Consider the following 16,796-nt stretch of genomic DNA (forward strand, 5'->3'; position numbering starts at 1 on the left):
TTTCTGTTAAAACTTATCACTGTAATTACAATCTTTCGTTGTTTTTCCCCAAACAGAATCTTCGCGACAGTGACGGTAACCTGTACTCCCCGGAACACTACAGTCTGCAGCAGAGTGCAGATGGTTCGGTTGTGCTGGTTCCACGCCGTATCGAACGTCAGTCGGATTTAGCCGGCAGCAGTAGCCATCACCAGCAGCAGCAGTTAGGAATGAGTTCAGTTGCTGCCGCTGCTGGTGGTGTTGGCGCCGGGGTTAATGGATTGCAACACTCTCACCATCATCATCACCATCATCACCACCATCCTCACCTTCATCAGCATCAGCAGCACCACAGCAGCAGCCAGCATCAGCACGGCAACGGAACATCGACTAGCGGTGGCAGCACTGCCACGAATCAACACCGTCCGAAGGAGTGAGACCGGTCGCAACACCTCTACCAGCGGTATCCCTATCACCATCAGTGGCCACCGTTGTTTTACTAACCTAGCGCAGGATACTTCTGAATCTGCCTGTGATGAGCCCTTTCACACACAGAAAGATACATACACAAATCTGAAGGGCAGTCATCTATTGAAGGATATACAAAACTACAGAGCAGAGCAAAGTAGACAAAAACACACGAATCCACAGACGAACGTACCTCAGGAATTTAAAACATTTAGAAGGCCCTTGAAAACTTAGAAGAACCCCTCCCGCCCACCACGAGTTGATTCGCTTCGTACATATACCTGACGGTAATTGACGAAATTGTAACAAAAGGGAGATAACCTGTGTGCTGCGTGTGCGCTAATTAAGCAGGGACATTTCAAATCATCTTTATTTCTTTCCCTATGAAAAATCTAACCACAATGGTAGCGGGACACTAACAAACGATGATGCAGATTAATCCGATTGAAAACTGAATCAGAGCCAATAAACCATCTACGGACTCCGGTATGTCAGTATCTCCAGCCGAATGTGCTCATATTGAGCGTGTTGAATGAACGTGGATTGTGCCGTCATACATGCGATCACCCCTCTAAACCCATACCCAGTTACACAGGCACATTTTTGGATTCTACCTTGCGGCAAAGGTGGAGCAGAGAAATTTCACACATTCCCGATTGTTCAAAATTGTTTTGATCAAAGTGATTTATAGAACTATTTTCTTTTCTCGGTTAAGGTTTGTTGAATTCTGTGAAATATTAAACAAAAAAAAGAAACATTACTATATCTAGGAAGCCAAAATTCAAAGATTGCGAACAACCGAACATCACACATTGTACTAACAAATGGATCAAATCTTGAGCAAACAAATCGTTGAAAGTGTGAATTGCTTGCAATATTACAGTAAAGAAAAAATGTTAGCTACACGTTTCCGAACAGGACAGAGCAGTCTACCCAATAGGAGATGGAAGCCGCACAAGCGGAAAAATGAAAAACGGTACAAAGAGTACGAAAAAATACGTTTGTGATGAATATTATTATTTAATAATTATTTTGTATATAGTTCGTAATACTGGCTAAAAGAAAAAGAAAAGATAAACATATAACAAAAGAAATGGATTAGGGAGAAAGAAAAATAATTTAGGCTGAACCAGAATTATAGTAGCAGGCACTCAATAATGCTTCTTTTAGTGTGTAATAATGAGGTGGAAAATGCAAGTTGTTTCTTCAATGGAAAGTAAAAGTAACTAATTCATAATTAGAGGTAATCTGGTAAGCATCAACAGGGCGGGGATGTCCTTCGTGCCGAAGGAATATCTTCCCGGCCCGTCTCTGGTTGCATTGTTGTTTAATTATTGGTTGGTAATTTGTGCCTGGTTGAACTAATAATCTTTCCTTTTTTTTACTCTTGCATTAATGCTCCTTTCTTCTATGAACAGTAAGCACACCTGGAGAGCAGTGTGTTGTTTTGAAATTGGAAATTATAAGCGAACAACAAACATCGTGAAAGTATGTAATTTTTGGGTGAATAGCTGATAAAAAAAACTATTGGAATCAAATTGGAATACCATTAGTCCTAAGTGCATGTCAAAGCAAACATGAAAAATGCAGCGATACTTTTAAGGCATTATTAAGATTGCTATTGTTGTGTAAATATATATATTATACAGAAATAAAAACTAAAATCTAACTATTTCGAATCGTTTCCAAGTAAATGACACATTTCCTTTCAGTGGGTTACAGTTATTTTGTAATTAAGAATTCCGATATGCTTCCAACTTCAATCATTGTAGGATCGTTCTAAAGGAATCTGTAAATTTTATTGCGCCAATTATCTAAATCTAAATAATAATCCTAAAACCTTTACCGAAATTTTGATGTTCTCTTGTCGATTAGTTCTTGCTAAATGCGTAGCTTTCGAGTTATGCCTAACTGTAGTTCTTGCTTCTTCACCGCCATCAGCGAAGGTTCCAAGCTGTTGTTGGAGCAATCGGCAGATCAGACGAAATGTTTTGAGATCGTCTGCGCAGGACCGGCGATGAATTTTTAGCACTACATACACGTCATTGAAGTAAAACAGAAACATCAACGGTCCCAAGTAGCTTCCCTGCGCTATTCTTGATGTAAAAATAATTTACAACGACAACCATTGTCTCTAAAGCTGAGAGTTAGGATCGAAACGGCTATGCTGAATCCAAATTTCTCCATTTTATCGATTGTTATATGAAAAACGGTCTAAATAATATCAGCCACATTTCATACTCCCTGTTAGGTAGAATGCTAGACTCGACAGGTTAGTTGCTGTTCAGCGTCCAGGTTTGACGCCATGTTAACCGTGGATTAGGTACTGCTTATGCTATAGTTATGGTTGTTTCGTTATTTCCCCATTTTATGGATTGAAAATACGTTCGCAGATTTCAAATAAGACTAAAAAATACCACTGGCAAGTGAACTCTAGAAGAATCAGAGTCACCAAAACGTCGATATGTTTTCTCCCGAATTGAAAGACAATTTAAGCCCAGAAAAAGTTCTGGAAATCATCTTTGGGACCATTCATAAATTACGTAACGCAAAAATTGCCCAAAATTGACTCCCCCTCTCCCATGCAACAAATTGTCACAAAGGGGATCTCCCCTATTACGTAACAAATTCCTAGAAATTTTTTTTTCTTCGGTGAAAACATGTTACGTAACGATCTAGCTACTCCCCCTCCCCCCTATGTCACAACTTGTTGTTAACTGGGAAGCTGTGAAGAGAAATAACGAGGCACTATTGAGAGATTAAAAAAGACATTGGAGCAACCTGGATCAGTGCGAATAAAGCCAAGACTTAATAAAAAAAATATTTTAGCTCACAGGAGAAAAACAAGGACAAATCCAGCATTTTCTTCGACTTCCCTGAACAGCGGGACAGTCAGCGAAAACCAGGACACGTCCTGGGAATCCAGAACGTATGGTCACCCTTTTAAATATTACAACAAGATGTTATGTTTGCACATAATGGTTATGATAATGTGCATATTGAATTAAATTATAGATTTAAATTATGGTTCATTGAGGTAATTGTGATAAGCGTGCAGACTGACAGAAGAAGGTGTACAAATAAAAACAATAAAAACATTCGCTTGACAAGTAAAACTTTGTCTGGCAACAAAAATCGGACGTAAGGTAAAAAACGTCAAAGGTAGAAAGGAAAAAACGTGAAAAAAGGAGGAGAAAAGGACATGGCCCCCATCTGTAAAGGTGCGCCGATCGGTTCCGCGCGCGAAAAGTTTCGAGCATTTGTGCCGTTTGACCTTTTTCTTTCGGTCCGGTTCGGTCGTTTAGTTATGTAGTAGGAAGGCCTGAACCGGAATTTGTGATCAAACGCGTGCTATCGGCTTTGGGAAGGAATCGGCCGAAAAATACACCACCGGAGAAGCGCCGGATGAAGAAAAAAAGCGCAACACGTGGAAAAGGTAGCTCCCGTTTGGCGTGAGTAGTTTGTGACATTGTGGTGAAAATTCGACATAGCAATCCGCTTATAGTGGTCCTCTACAGGGTGGTGCACACGACCGCCGCTGTAAGAAGAACCGATTCGAGAAAAGGAATGAGAAGTGCTGGAGATTGCCTCGGGAGAACATTCGGTCGGGATTTCATAGCTTTCTGTGCGTGTAAACGACCGGAATCGCGCGAAGCGGTCCTCGGGTTTTACGGTGCTGCTTTGCAGTGATCCTGTTGAGCAAAGGGCGAGGCAAACGAAAGGGAAAAGTCGGCACGTTTCCACACAATTTGGCCGAACCAAGTAAATACACCTTGCCAACCGCATGAGTTCCACCGGGTCGACTAGGAGGAAAAGAAGACAAAACAGCGTCGCAGGGCACAACGGAGAGGAAACCCTCAAGCAATTGCCGGGATCGTATGATGACGACGGCCAACGTCATTAAGGTGAGTGCATCTCTTTTTACCTCCTTCTAAGAGCCATGTATAAATTGGGGCATTTTTTGGGACTAGATTTGGATGTAGCCAACAATCCACAAGACTACTCCTAACCTACAAGTCAGCGACGTAGTTAATTTGTTGATATGAGCATGAAAATCGAAGTAAGCGTCACTTAATCACAGACGTCAAATGTTTTACGTCCGTGATATTGTGTGCAAAGTTCTCCCCAGCAGCAGTGAGAACGAAAGCGATTGTATGAAGGATGTTTGCTTACAATTGTTCCGGTATTTGAGTAAACTACCGTGAAAATCTATGAAGCAAGGTACATATTGATTGTATCTTCCGGGTAGACGAAAAATAGTCGCAAAGAGGCTAACGTTCAACAATGAGATAAAAAACAATAGAAACATGGTCTAAACCATCCGGTCGAATATTTGACTGTTCCTTGAAAAGTACCAGTTCAAGTTGATAAAGGGTGCATTATTAGATTTGTAGCGTGAATATGCATGAAAGCTATGCAGGTATTGGGCAGCTACCGCAATAAATATGTGGATGTGCCGTTGCAGATCGGGACGATTACCCTCAGTGCTGCGTAGTACCATACCATACCTCGAACAAAATCTGCAAATTTTGGCGGATGTAGACTGAAGTGCTAGTGTATGTACGTACGCCATAACGGAGAAAATATGGTTATTCTACAAGTCTCTGTTGAGATCTGCTGGTAGGGTGTAAAGCACATGATTTATTCGAAGTAAATAACCTTGGACTAGTTCTACAGAAAGAGTGTGAGACCATGTTGGCCGTAAAACAGCGAGATAAAATAGTACTCCTATCCCCGACGGAGGAGTGGTCAACACTTCAAACCCCAGACCTATGTAAAACTTTGACTGGGAAGTGATGAAAAATATCAAGCCCAGCCCGAAGCTTGTGGGGCACCAGGGCGCACCCCACACTATTTCAGCCCGTACCCTAGGAAGTGGGGCTATTACAGGCTTTTCTCCTAGCCAGTCGTGGAAACAAAACGGAAAAACGGTTTTGGAACGGTAAACAAGAGATTGCGGTGATAGAGGTGGAAGAAGAGAAGCATTGCGCGAAAAACAAACTTGGGGAGCTGCTGAATAGTAGCTCGTTGGCGGATGTGGTGCTAGAGACGAGAGGAGTCATCGGAAAATGTTCAAGGAGGACACAGAACAGCCTGGCGGAGCAGCCGGTGATTCAGAGGGCTCCGAGAATAAAACAGCGCTGCAGCGAAAAAACTCTATGGAGCCAAACGGACACCGAGTCGCCGGGGCAGCATCTTAGACTGCCACAAAAAAACTGAACAGCGCCACGCCGAGCTCAATGGCCATTATTCCGGTAGGGTAGCCTGCGAATACCTTCAGCCATAAACAGCTGAATGCTACTCAATGCGCACTGATCGGTAGCGTCATGGAGTAGAACTCAAACAATACGAGACTCAGGACCCAATTCTCACAATCGCGTAACCTAAATAGTGACTAGAAGAACATTTCCTTCTAGTCATCAATTGACGTGATTGTGAGAATAGGTACCCCATGTTTAGAAAGTGTACCTACAAACAAGGGTATCTTGAAATCGTCTGTGCAGACAAGGATACAGCCAAGTGGCTGCAGGAAGCCACAACTTCGACCAAACGCTAGGAAGGCGCTTCATTGGATGCCATTTAAGTGTCGCAGATTGCAAAACAGGCACTTTACATCGGGTATTTTCCTGACAGCATCGACAGGCCTGATGGAAACATGCTTCGCCTGGTGCAAGATTAGAACGACAATTTCTGCACAGAATGCTGGAAGGTTGTAAAAAGAAGCACGGTCCTCAAAACGTCAATTTCTGCTCAGAATGCTGGAAGGTTGTAAAGAAAAGCACGGTCCTCAAAATGACAGAGTTCATGTTGGAAATAGATGAGTGAAACTAAGAGGACTAAAACAACCAGCTAAACCATTTATTCGGGAAGGTTAGAATACACCAGTTGAAGGGTGCCCGGTCTTCGCTGAAAGTGGAAGTTCAGACAAGCATAGACTGAAAAAGCTCCCGTGAGTCGCCTAACGCGGGACCCTTCACGCTGAACTTCTGTTTGTATCAAGCCTACAACGAGTGTATCGGTAGCAGCTATACATCAAAGCACCGTACTGTGTGCGGCTCACAAATTGAAACGCGAGGATAGGATTAGAAACTCTTTGTAGGCTAAGGCGCACAATCGGCAAGATACGAAACAAATACAGTCGTGATTCGCTGGTTGGACAATTTTTAACTGGACCGCTTTTCAGTTGGACCTCCGCTAGTTGGACCATTGTCCAACTAAAAAGCATGTCAAAATGTCAAAATCTTATGTCAAATTTACTTTGACAATCAATTTGACAATTATTAGAGATGTGAATAGATGCATATACACTACTCAAAGTATATTGATATTTATACCAGGTATGCTAGATTTATCACTAACACCAATGCAAACGAAATAGTTATGAAAATTTATCACTTTTGCAAGCGATGTGGATTTTCATTAATATTTTCATCGCTTTTCAGTCGTGATTATCCAATTAATCTATATGAGATTGAACCGTGAGTGATTTAACGTGTACTAAGTGTCTATTTAATAAAAGTTTCACGCCAATTTTGTTATTTACAGCGCTTTTGATTGCCGCATTTTAGAATTGATGCTGGTGGAAAAAGTTCGGGAGGAAAAAAGTACTGGTTCTATCTTTTATTTTCGCAAGGTTTGTTGCTAGGAAAAGGTGGAGATCGGAAAACATTGGACGAACAATTGATTTTAAATCATAGGTTACAGCCATAATGTCAAAGTGTCATGTGCCAGATTGTACAAGCAAACGTTCACAGTATGGTGACTTAGAAAGAGCGTCTGACAAAGTTTCATTTCATCGCTTTCCTACTGAAAAAAAGTGCAGACGAAAGTGGCTTCAGTTCCTTGGACAAGACACATCGCTTAACACATCCAACATATTTATCTGTTCCCAGCACTTCCGTCCTGAAAGCTTTCGAGAGCCGAGCCAGCCACATAAGGGTAATCAGCGTCGTCGTCTAAGATCGAATGGTAAACAAAAACAAAAAAAATGTTTGTCTATGGCAATTTTATGTACTCTTTTTTATTTGCAGCTGTTCCCAGTATCCGTAAACTGGTCAAAACCTCAAAACGGATGCGGGCATCGGATAAAATAAAGTGCTCAAACACGCTTGAATATTATGACTCATCAATGGATTTTACGGATCAACAGAGTAACCAATGTCTTCAGGAGGACAAGCTTATAGTACCTCAGTCTCATCCTGAGTTATTTTGGCAAGATAAAGTTCGTTCGTTGCAGGCAGAGATAGCAGAATTGAAGCATGCACTACAGGATTCTCACGACGAAATTAAATACTTACGTTCGCAGAACGAGGAAGCGTGTAAACAAAACGCAGAACTGAAAAAGGTTATGTCGGATTTAGGAAATGTTCATGAGCAACAGGTGATGGAAAAATCAAAATCTCAGCTGTCAAAAAAATTCACCGTCAATCAAATTGATTTGTTGTTTGGCTTAAAAAACCGTGTCAATTGGACTGGCGAAGAAATTTCACAAGGATTCACTCTTCGTTACTTTAGTGCTCCAGGGTATGAGTATTTAACAAAAACTTTACATTTTCCATTACCAAAACCAAGCTGCCTACGGAGTTACGCATCGAATATGGACATGCGTCAAGGTTTTTTCGAGGAAGTGTTGAAAATTCTTTTAGCGACTTCAGTTAACATGTCCGAATTTGACCGCATATGCGTACTTCAGTACGATGAAATGTCTTGCAGCGAGATGTACGAATACGATAGAAAACACGATGATGTACTCGGCCCACATTCAAAAATGCAGGTAGGTTCTCTAAAAAGTATATAACAAACTTGAAATAAACAACATGTCAACAGGTGCTGATGATACGAGGTTTATTCAGTGACTGGAAGCAACCAATCTACGCGGCGTTTGACGTCAGTATGAATATGGAACTACTTCTAAAGGCTGTCATAAAAGTACACGAGGCAGGATTTGAAGTTGTGGCGGCTGTTTCTGACTGTGGTGGTGGGAATGTAGGGATATGGTCCGGTGTAAATCTAGAAGAACCAAAAACCTTCATTCTACATCCAGTAACTCAACGTAGGTTATTTCTGTTTGCGGATGCCCCTCATCTTTTAAAACTGATTCGCAACTGGCTTATTGATACCGGTTTCACCTTTTCGGATGGTGCAGTCATTAAATACAACTCGCTATGGGAGCTTGTTGCACGAGGAAATACTGAAATATCTGATACATTCTTCCTTAAACAAGAGCATTTGGCCTGTCAAAGGAGCCAACGTCAAAATGTTGAGTGGGCTGCTAAAGTATTCTCGAGAAAATGTGCTGTTGCACTTCAGCGACGAGTTGGAACGCTTGAAGCTAAACAGCTTGCACAATTTCTTCTCACCGTAAATGATTGGTGGGACGTTTTTAACTCCAGGTGTCCAAAAGCCAGCCAAATGCTAAAGAAACCGTATGGAATGCATCTTTCGGAACAAAACGAAGCACTGGCAGAAATGCAGACAATGATGTCAGCTGTATTACCCTCAAATAAGATTACGATGCAGGTAATGTTTTGTTTTCTAAGGCAATTCGTTTTAAAATTCTGCAAAAAATTACAAATCAAATTTTTAATTACCAAGCTAATTATATTTTTTTCTTAAGCTTTTCCAGAAGGCTATGCTTATGTCGATTATTTCTCTAAAAGGTATCTACAAAGACATGGTAGACCGATTTGGTGTACGGTATATTATGACGGCGAAGTTAAATCAAGACTCCCTGGAATGCCTTTTTTCTATGATACGGGCACGTGGAGGTGGGAATGACCACCCCTCACCGTTGGATTGCCTTCGAAGACTGCGAGTTATTATTTTAGGAAAAAGTCTACAATCTGTCTCATCAGGTCAATCGACGAAAGATAAGTGCGCCGGAGAACAGTTCATGATTATGGATGTTTTGAAAGCATCCAAACCCGTTTCATGTGGCACATTTAATTCTACTGTTGTTGAACAACTTCCTGAAGATGATCTAGGATTTGACGACATTTTGCAAGAAAATAACAATATCCACTGGTTTAAAACTGAAAGCGACGGATTCGAATATGTTGCAGGAGCGGTTGCCCGAAAATTTAAGGTTATTTATCCATACGTCGGTGACTTCACGTACAAAGCAAATGAACAGTACATGGGTATAAGCACGTACACTTTATTAGACCATGATTATGCCTATCCCAACAGCTATGTCGAACACCTGTCTTTGGGAGGTTTAGTTAAACCATCAAACGAATGGCTGTCGCAAGCAAGAAAGATCGAAACACTCTTCACGTGCTATCATAAGGATGGTATTAATAAACAAAAAGGTGTAGTAGCAAACATATGCAGGAAAATATACTCAAAGTACACCGATATTCCACATGAGCTTGTCGAACATTTTATAAGACTGCGAACATACATTAGAATCAGTAGTTTGAATAGGATTATAAAGGAAAAGAAGCAAGCTAAACAAACCGTGAAGTCATTGCAGAAACCAATTAATAGACCAATGGAACCTCAGAAGAAAAAACTAAAGAAAGTGTTAATTTAAAATACTGAATGCTTAATAAAGTATTTTATTAACAACAGAAAGGTTGAATACTATAGTTTACTTTTATTGTTATTTTAATCCATACTACCATACCATACCTTAAAAGTATATATTATCAAATTGTTGCAATGGACGAATATAGCGTTGCCATTACAAATGAAAATAATTATAGGTGGGTACTAAAAACAGTCGAAAGCAATCTTGATGTATTAGATTTGGCGCAAAAGATTAACGACAAAATGAAGAAAACATATTTATCTCAATGCAGATATAGCCAATTCCATTTTATTCTAATTAAAGGTAAGTATATTTAACTTTTCATACAATTTTTTAAATATTTGTTCGTAGTGTTACCCTTTTTATTCCAAAAAAATTAACAGATCGCATGCATTTTCCAGTAATCTTCATAACTATTTTTTGTGCTTATTGCCACTACACATGCATTTGAGGGAATGGCATACCTTCTATAAATATCAATATACTTTGATACACTACTAACGTCTCATTTGGAGAGTTTTTGACATCTGTCATCAAACGAATCAAATTCGTTGGTTGGACAGAGGTGTGGCCCAACCAGCGAATCACGACTGTATAAATACCAAAGGTGAGTACCTACTAGAATACCTTTCGTCAAATGATGTCATTGTGTGCAACAAGAGAGTTAAACGTACATTTATGAACGCACTTAGGTGCGAAGTACTGGACCTCACGGAAAAGATAAGACGTTGGCACGTTTCTGACGAATCCAGTCTGTCGGATCACAGACACATAATATTCGCCGTAGAAGCCAATAAACTCCAAGTAAAAACAGGGAAATAAGGAAAATGACGATGATTCTCTCACAATTGGCAATAGTTGGATGTTCTAATGAACACCCACTTTCCTGAGTCGGTTGCGAACGACGAGAATTCGACAGGTCAGGATTGTGATGTATTCCGTCGTAACAGGACTTGTGAGGCATGACCGAAACTGGCCCGTCAGATTTCCATGCCATCTCTAAGTAAATGGGCTATCAATATCTTAGAACCCTAGAAATCTTCCCACCCTGACAATATTCTTCCGATATTTCTTCAAAATTGGTAGACAATACTAAACATCATGAAATCCAGTTTTATTTTTGGGCAACCAGCTACAAGCTGGAGAAAAGATATAGTAATAGTTGTTCCATAAACAGGGAAAAAGATTTGGCACAGCCACGAAAGCAACTATACCCAAGCAGCAATCTTGGTTTTATAGCACGCTACAAGTGCATTCTAAGTTTTAAGAAGGGCTTCAAGAGAGCCATAAAACCTCAATTGTTACTAGGGTAACAGCCAATAGAGGCTGTCTCCATGGAGGTGTGCTCCCTCCCCCTGCTCTGGTCACTAGTGCTCAATGATCTGACTAAACTGAGTTTTGAAATGGTTGAATATGTAAACGATATTGTCCTAATTGTGAGGTAAAAACATGAATCTGTTCTAAGCGATCGGATTCAATTACCCATGAACTTCACCATAACCTGTTGTTCTAAAGACGGACTCAACGTGAACCCTGCAAAATTTGTGGTCATTGAACCGTTTTCCAATAAGAACAAAACTAGTTGGTTGCTCCCACTCCCATTGGAACAACCTCCATTGCACAAACATGCTATAGGGGAAGCAAGGCTTTAAATTTCACCTGAGTATAATAACTAAACCCTGTCTTGATCTTAGTTTCAGATAAAATGGAAGCAGAATCGAACCTCGACATCACATATGAGGTCCACATAGTGGACCGTCACATGTGGTATGTACAGTGGTCCCATACCACTTCAAGATACAATATGGATGGCTCTAAAATGGATGAGCTGACTGGCTCGGAGTCAACGGACCAAAAGGATCGCGCAGTTATGTGGTGTTGAATGAAAAAAAAAAATACGATTTTTGATTTTCGTCATTATATTCCATTACTACTGTAAACTCTGTCTTACACGGTTTATTGTGATTTCTCGCGAAACACTACTCAAGTCTGATCACTTCACTGTGTGTCTACACTGCTGTCTGTTTCGATTCGCTTCGCAGTGTTTCTTTTTCTGGAGATCACCACCGTTTCGTAGAAATCTCACAAAACCATATAGCAATACGTTAGTGCGATAGAAAAAATGCATTATTTTCTTCCTTAAGCCTTAGGTAGGTAGTATAAAATACGAATCTCGAACATCCGTACGGGATTTTAAAAGTACCATTAACAGAAAAGTGTCGCCTGCGTAAGTTTACCTCCGTTTCTCATTGCGAAAAAAAAATTAAACCTTTATTCTTCGATCGATAGATCCAAAAATAAAAGGAAACAAAGCTCTAATGAAAAATTAAACGTTCCCAGCGGTGGCGACGATGACGGTTTATCGCGATTCTGGCTTGATCTTCGGTGGGTTGAACGAAGTGTATTTAGTTTTCTTAGCCTTCTTCGGTTTCTCCGGAATCAGCGGCGTCGACGAGGTTGCGGCTGACGATGCAGAAGATGATGCGGCATGTGCTTGGAAGCTTTGCCAGCTGGTGACACGATTCTGGCGAGATTCTTCAAAGTTTTTCTGCCACTCCTTTTGATAGTTGCGCTGCTCTTCCTCTTCAATTTCTTGCTCACGTTTCCGCTTGCGTTCTTCCTGGTCGCGGATATCCAACTGCTGCCGGCGACGTTCCATGTCGGCAAACAGTTTCATAACCATTACGTATACAGCGTGCTTGTATTTGGCTGGATCATCCTCCGGAATGAAATCCGACTTACCTTCCTTTCGTAGCTTTTTCCGTTTCTCGCTAATCATCGCGTCAGTTCTATCTTTTGCTTCCTCGTACACTTCTAGGCAACGCTTGCGAGTAAGCTCATTCTCCAAGACTTTGTAGGCTTTGTTAATGACCTCAAACGCCTGCTGGGCTCTGTCCTTATCGTTCTGGTTTTTGTCCGGATGTACCAGAATCGACAGACTGCGGTATTTCTTTTTGATCTGCTCAATCGGAGTGTCCGGTTCCACCTGTAGGACCTCGAACGGATTTAGATTGAAATACGTCGCACCAGGACGGAGCAGCCGTTCAATCTGCTGCTCAGACGTCAGCACCGAGTCTCGTTTCTCTATTTGCTTCACCTGTAATTAAACTAGGATAGTGTCTTGCGAATTTTATTTCGTACATTACTGTTCTCCACTTACCTCGCTGTAGAAAGCATTGAAACGCTGCTCCTCGCTATTGGAACTGTGTGCCATTATCTCCGTCCACTGGGTATCTTTATTGTCCGCGAAAAATCGACGGGTAATTCAAATAAAAACTAGCTAGGGTCGCGCTGAAAACTGAAACAAAACATTCAGAAGTCTGCTTATTTTTGACACACGACGCAATCGACCGACACCGACACACGGCATGAATGCATGTACGCTTAATTCATTTTACTCCATTTATAACGACATGGGCTGTCAGAGAAGACAATATTACTATAAATGAACTGACAGCATTTCACTTGAATCCCTCTAGTAAAAGTATGGACAAGAGATTTTGCATTGAATTAGGGTTGATTTCTTCACCCTCGCTTAGCCCTTAAGCTAGGTTTAAACGTACTGGTGAACCTGATTTAAAAGTTAAGCGAGGGTGAAGAAATCGACCCTTAACCAAATTAGGAATCATAGTGTAAAAATATTTATTATTTTGAACGAAGTTTAGTGACGTTTGAAAATAATGAATCAAGTCTCGCGTGTTTTTTGAGAAAGGCGAGTACTTGACAATCTGTAACTGTATTAGTGTGTTCAACGATTTGTTTTCCTCCACCTGTCATAGTTGGATAGAAAAAATCGAAAATAGCTTTTCGATCGGATTATTTTCATGATGAAATCTGACCAACCGGTATTATACGTCTCCGGAATAAGTTTAACAGCGACATAGAGCATTTCATCACCATTATAAATACTTTAGGCGAGCTATTTCAAATGTTTAAATTGGCTGACAATTTTAGGAACAGCTGGAGAAAAACAAACCGCCAATTAGTGTGTGTGAAATAATTTGCATAGAACTCTATAGGCATGCTGTCAAAATTTTACTTTCAGAGAAAATTCCGGACAAACCTTAATTTGCCGAGATTGGATGTTAACATGTTATGAAACAGAAAAGTTTTCTCTTTCGTCTGTTCCTGTGATTTATATTCGGCGATTAATGGTTTGTCCAGAATTTCCGCTCAAAGGAAATTTTGACAGTATGCTTATTGGCACTTCTCAAAATTCACGCGAGAAGTGTACAAGCACGAAATCGAGTTAAAAATCACCTAGAAATGGTTCTAAACTTTTGAAAAGGAAACAATTGTTCGCCACTGGCCAATAATGTGGTATCTAGAAGCAGATCACTTGAATGACTGGCGTCCAAAAGGGGCTAACCCCTTGGCCAACCCACATTTTTTCCGAAATCGACATAATCTTATTATTTTAAACATATCTTCTAAAGATGCAAACTTTGTAGGTCCTGTATATTTTGAGATAGAGAAGGTTTTAGGTAAAACATTTACTTACAGATTATATTTGTTATCTTTCGCCATATTTCAAAACTTGTAGGACCTACATAGTTGGTATCTTCAGAAAATATATTTATAATTACCTGACATACAACTTTGCCGTAGACACCATCTTTCTATCTTGTTCCATTAAAAAGTTGATAACAGCGCCACCCTAGCGACTGAATTCCGAACTAATATGAAATGATCAAATAAAGCGCTAGATGTCACGCAACAACTTTGCCAAAGACACCATAACTCTAAAACGAAAGATAAGGAAAGAAGTGTGAATTGTTGGTTAGCCCCTGTTGGACGATAGGTACCCGCGGGGTTACCCCCTCGAGCTACGAAAATGCTAGTGAATTGAAAAGTGGTAAATCTTATTGTTTATAGACAACATAAGTCAATGAATTACTAATAAAAACATGTATTTTTACAATAAAACCAATGTTAATTTGGAAATGCGGATTTTTTTTTCATTTTCTGTAAAAAAGGCAAAATGTAGGTTTGCCTCTTTTGGACGTCAGCCATTCACTTGTTATTCATTTTTAAAAATCATGCGAAATTAAATGCATTTCTTTTAAAAAAGAAATTCATAATGCATTTTGTGTTACGTGCAATGTATTTTGCGTTGCGTGGAAGATGTCAAAAGCCTGAGAATATTTTCCAAGAAAACTTTTCAAGCAGATCCGAGCAATTGGCGATTCTACGTTGAAACCACTCGCAGATAGCGCTGGAAGGAAAGTGTTGCTGATTTTATTCTGTTCTGTCATAGTGCATATATTTTATGTAAACATTGGTAAAAAATGACTTTTAAACACCAAATTACCGATCAATTTGTTGATAATTGTTTATGAAAATGAAGGAAAACCATCATTTTATAAGATGATGAGTAAACATCTTGCGAAAAGAGTGTAAAACATAGTGGTTTCTAACATTATTCGCAGAGCTATATGCGCGCTGTTTCGAAATGTAATTTGTTGAGCACCGTAGCCGCCGCAACAGCATTTCCCGTTCGTCCTAAGTTAAGCTAAACCTTCATGAGATGGTGTAAATTCATGAAACTCCTGGAGAGGAAAGAATATAGTCGGCTAATAGGAAAGTGTCAGCTTTGTATCATGCACAGCCGATCCTTCTCTCCGATAGTCTTCACTGAATCTCCTACGTAGTTCAAAATATGAAGGAGTTTGACATTGGTACTAATTGGGTCTCGGTTTCGAGTTGGAACTTTATTTATGGAACGATTTTTTATAACCACAATAATACCCCGATTACATTTCGAAGAAATATATGAGTGAAATAGTTGCAATGGCTGTAATTTCAGAATAATTGCAAATAAAACTAAATTTCTTACTCGTTTCATTCATATTTTGGCAGTGGTAAGCTTTTTCCGAGAAGATAATGAAGATTTTGTTGTAAGCTACGAGTCACTTACGGGTGAAAAAAAGCAAACTGTATCACTTTGCCAGTTCATGAGCTGAATCATAGGTGTCGCATGACTAATTTTGGCTTTGCCGCAAATCGCCAATAGATCGAAAGTTACCGCGCATCGAAGCGTGCTTCGTCTAGCAAGACCAGTGGCAACTTGAAACTTAAAACTCAATCGTCTCGAAGTGTCGTATTTCCAAATCTAGTTTTCCATGATCACAATTGCCGAAAAACTACTCGACCGATTTTCTAATTTTTTTTACAATTGTTCGTATATAATTTTTCTCGTACCGTGACGAGTGCGTGACGAATGAAAAAAATACTTTTAAAGTCACGTAAATAAAAATAAAGTAAAAAAAAGTACCGTGACGATTGTTTTTTATGCGTGAATTTTTGTTTCATAGATAAGAATTTTTGAATACATTTTTTAGAGCTAAATAACCATATATTTTTTCGGAAAAACGTACCTGCATGCAGAAAAAAAATTTAACTACTCTTCTACTAACGGAATTTTCTAAGTTTTGGGGTTTTAGTTGATCTGTTGGACTTCCATCGTGATCACTGCAAGTCTCTTCAATAAAATAGATAGTATTTTTATAAAATCATGCTTGTTTTTTTCACTGAAAAATGTGCTGTCAAAATATTATGACTTTGATGTAATTAAATCATTTCTTTATGCCTTTAATTAAATTCAAACTTTCATCCAATTTTTCTCGCAAAAAGGTTAATAACACCAAACTGAAAAGGCGTTCTAAAAACGGTATTTTTAGATTTTCCACAGTAAACGAAAAAGCAGCTAAGCGGGATAAACAAGTTACTGGCGATCGGTGGGCGATTGAACCATTGTTCTACGCTACCCACCGTAACTTGCCGTTTACTGTAAAAGTAGTGTACTTCCATGAATGTG

General features: G+C 39.8%; 2 protein-coding genes across 5 annotated transcripts in view; one reads left to right on the forward strand and one right to left on the reverse strand.

Moving 5' to 3' along the window:
- LOC131676670 (segmentation protein cap'n'collar) overlaps nt 1-2,119 on the forward strand; it is a 130,979-nt gene extending 128,860 nt beyond the window's left edge. For all 4 annotated transcript variants that reach the window (XM_058955907.1, XM_058955906.1, XM_058955905.1 and 1 more), the window contains one exon: nt 57-2,119. In XM_058955907.1, coding sequence (XP_058811890.1) covers nt 57-416 — 360 coding nt within the window. In that variant the 3' untranslated portion in view covers nt 417-2,119. The remainder of the gene's footprint in view (nt 1-56) is intronic.
- A 9,761-nt stretch (nt 2,120-11,880) lies between these two features.
- Nucleotides 11,881-13,350, reverse strand: LOC131676690 (dnaJ homolog subfamily C member 8). Its single transcript, XM_058955944.1, has 2 exons — nt 13,140-13,350; nt 11,881-13,076 (listed from the first exon to the last, which is right to left on the reverse strand). Exons 1-2 carry the CDS (start codon nt 13,191-13,193, stop codon nt 12,339-12,341), a joined length of 792 nt encoding a protein of 263 aa, XP_058811927.1. The 5' UTR covers nt 13,194-13,350; the 3' UTR covers nt 11,881-12,338.
- Nucleotides 13,351-16,796: the final 3,446 nt, after the last annotated feature.

Source organism: Topomyia yanbarensis, chromosome 1 (assembly GCF_030247195.1).
Source record: "Topomyia yanbarensis strain Yona2022 chromosome 1, ASM3024719v1, whole genome shotgun sequence".
NCBI lineage: Eukaryota > Metazoa > Arthropoda > Insecta > Diptera > Culicidae > Topomyia > Topomyia yanbarensis.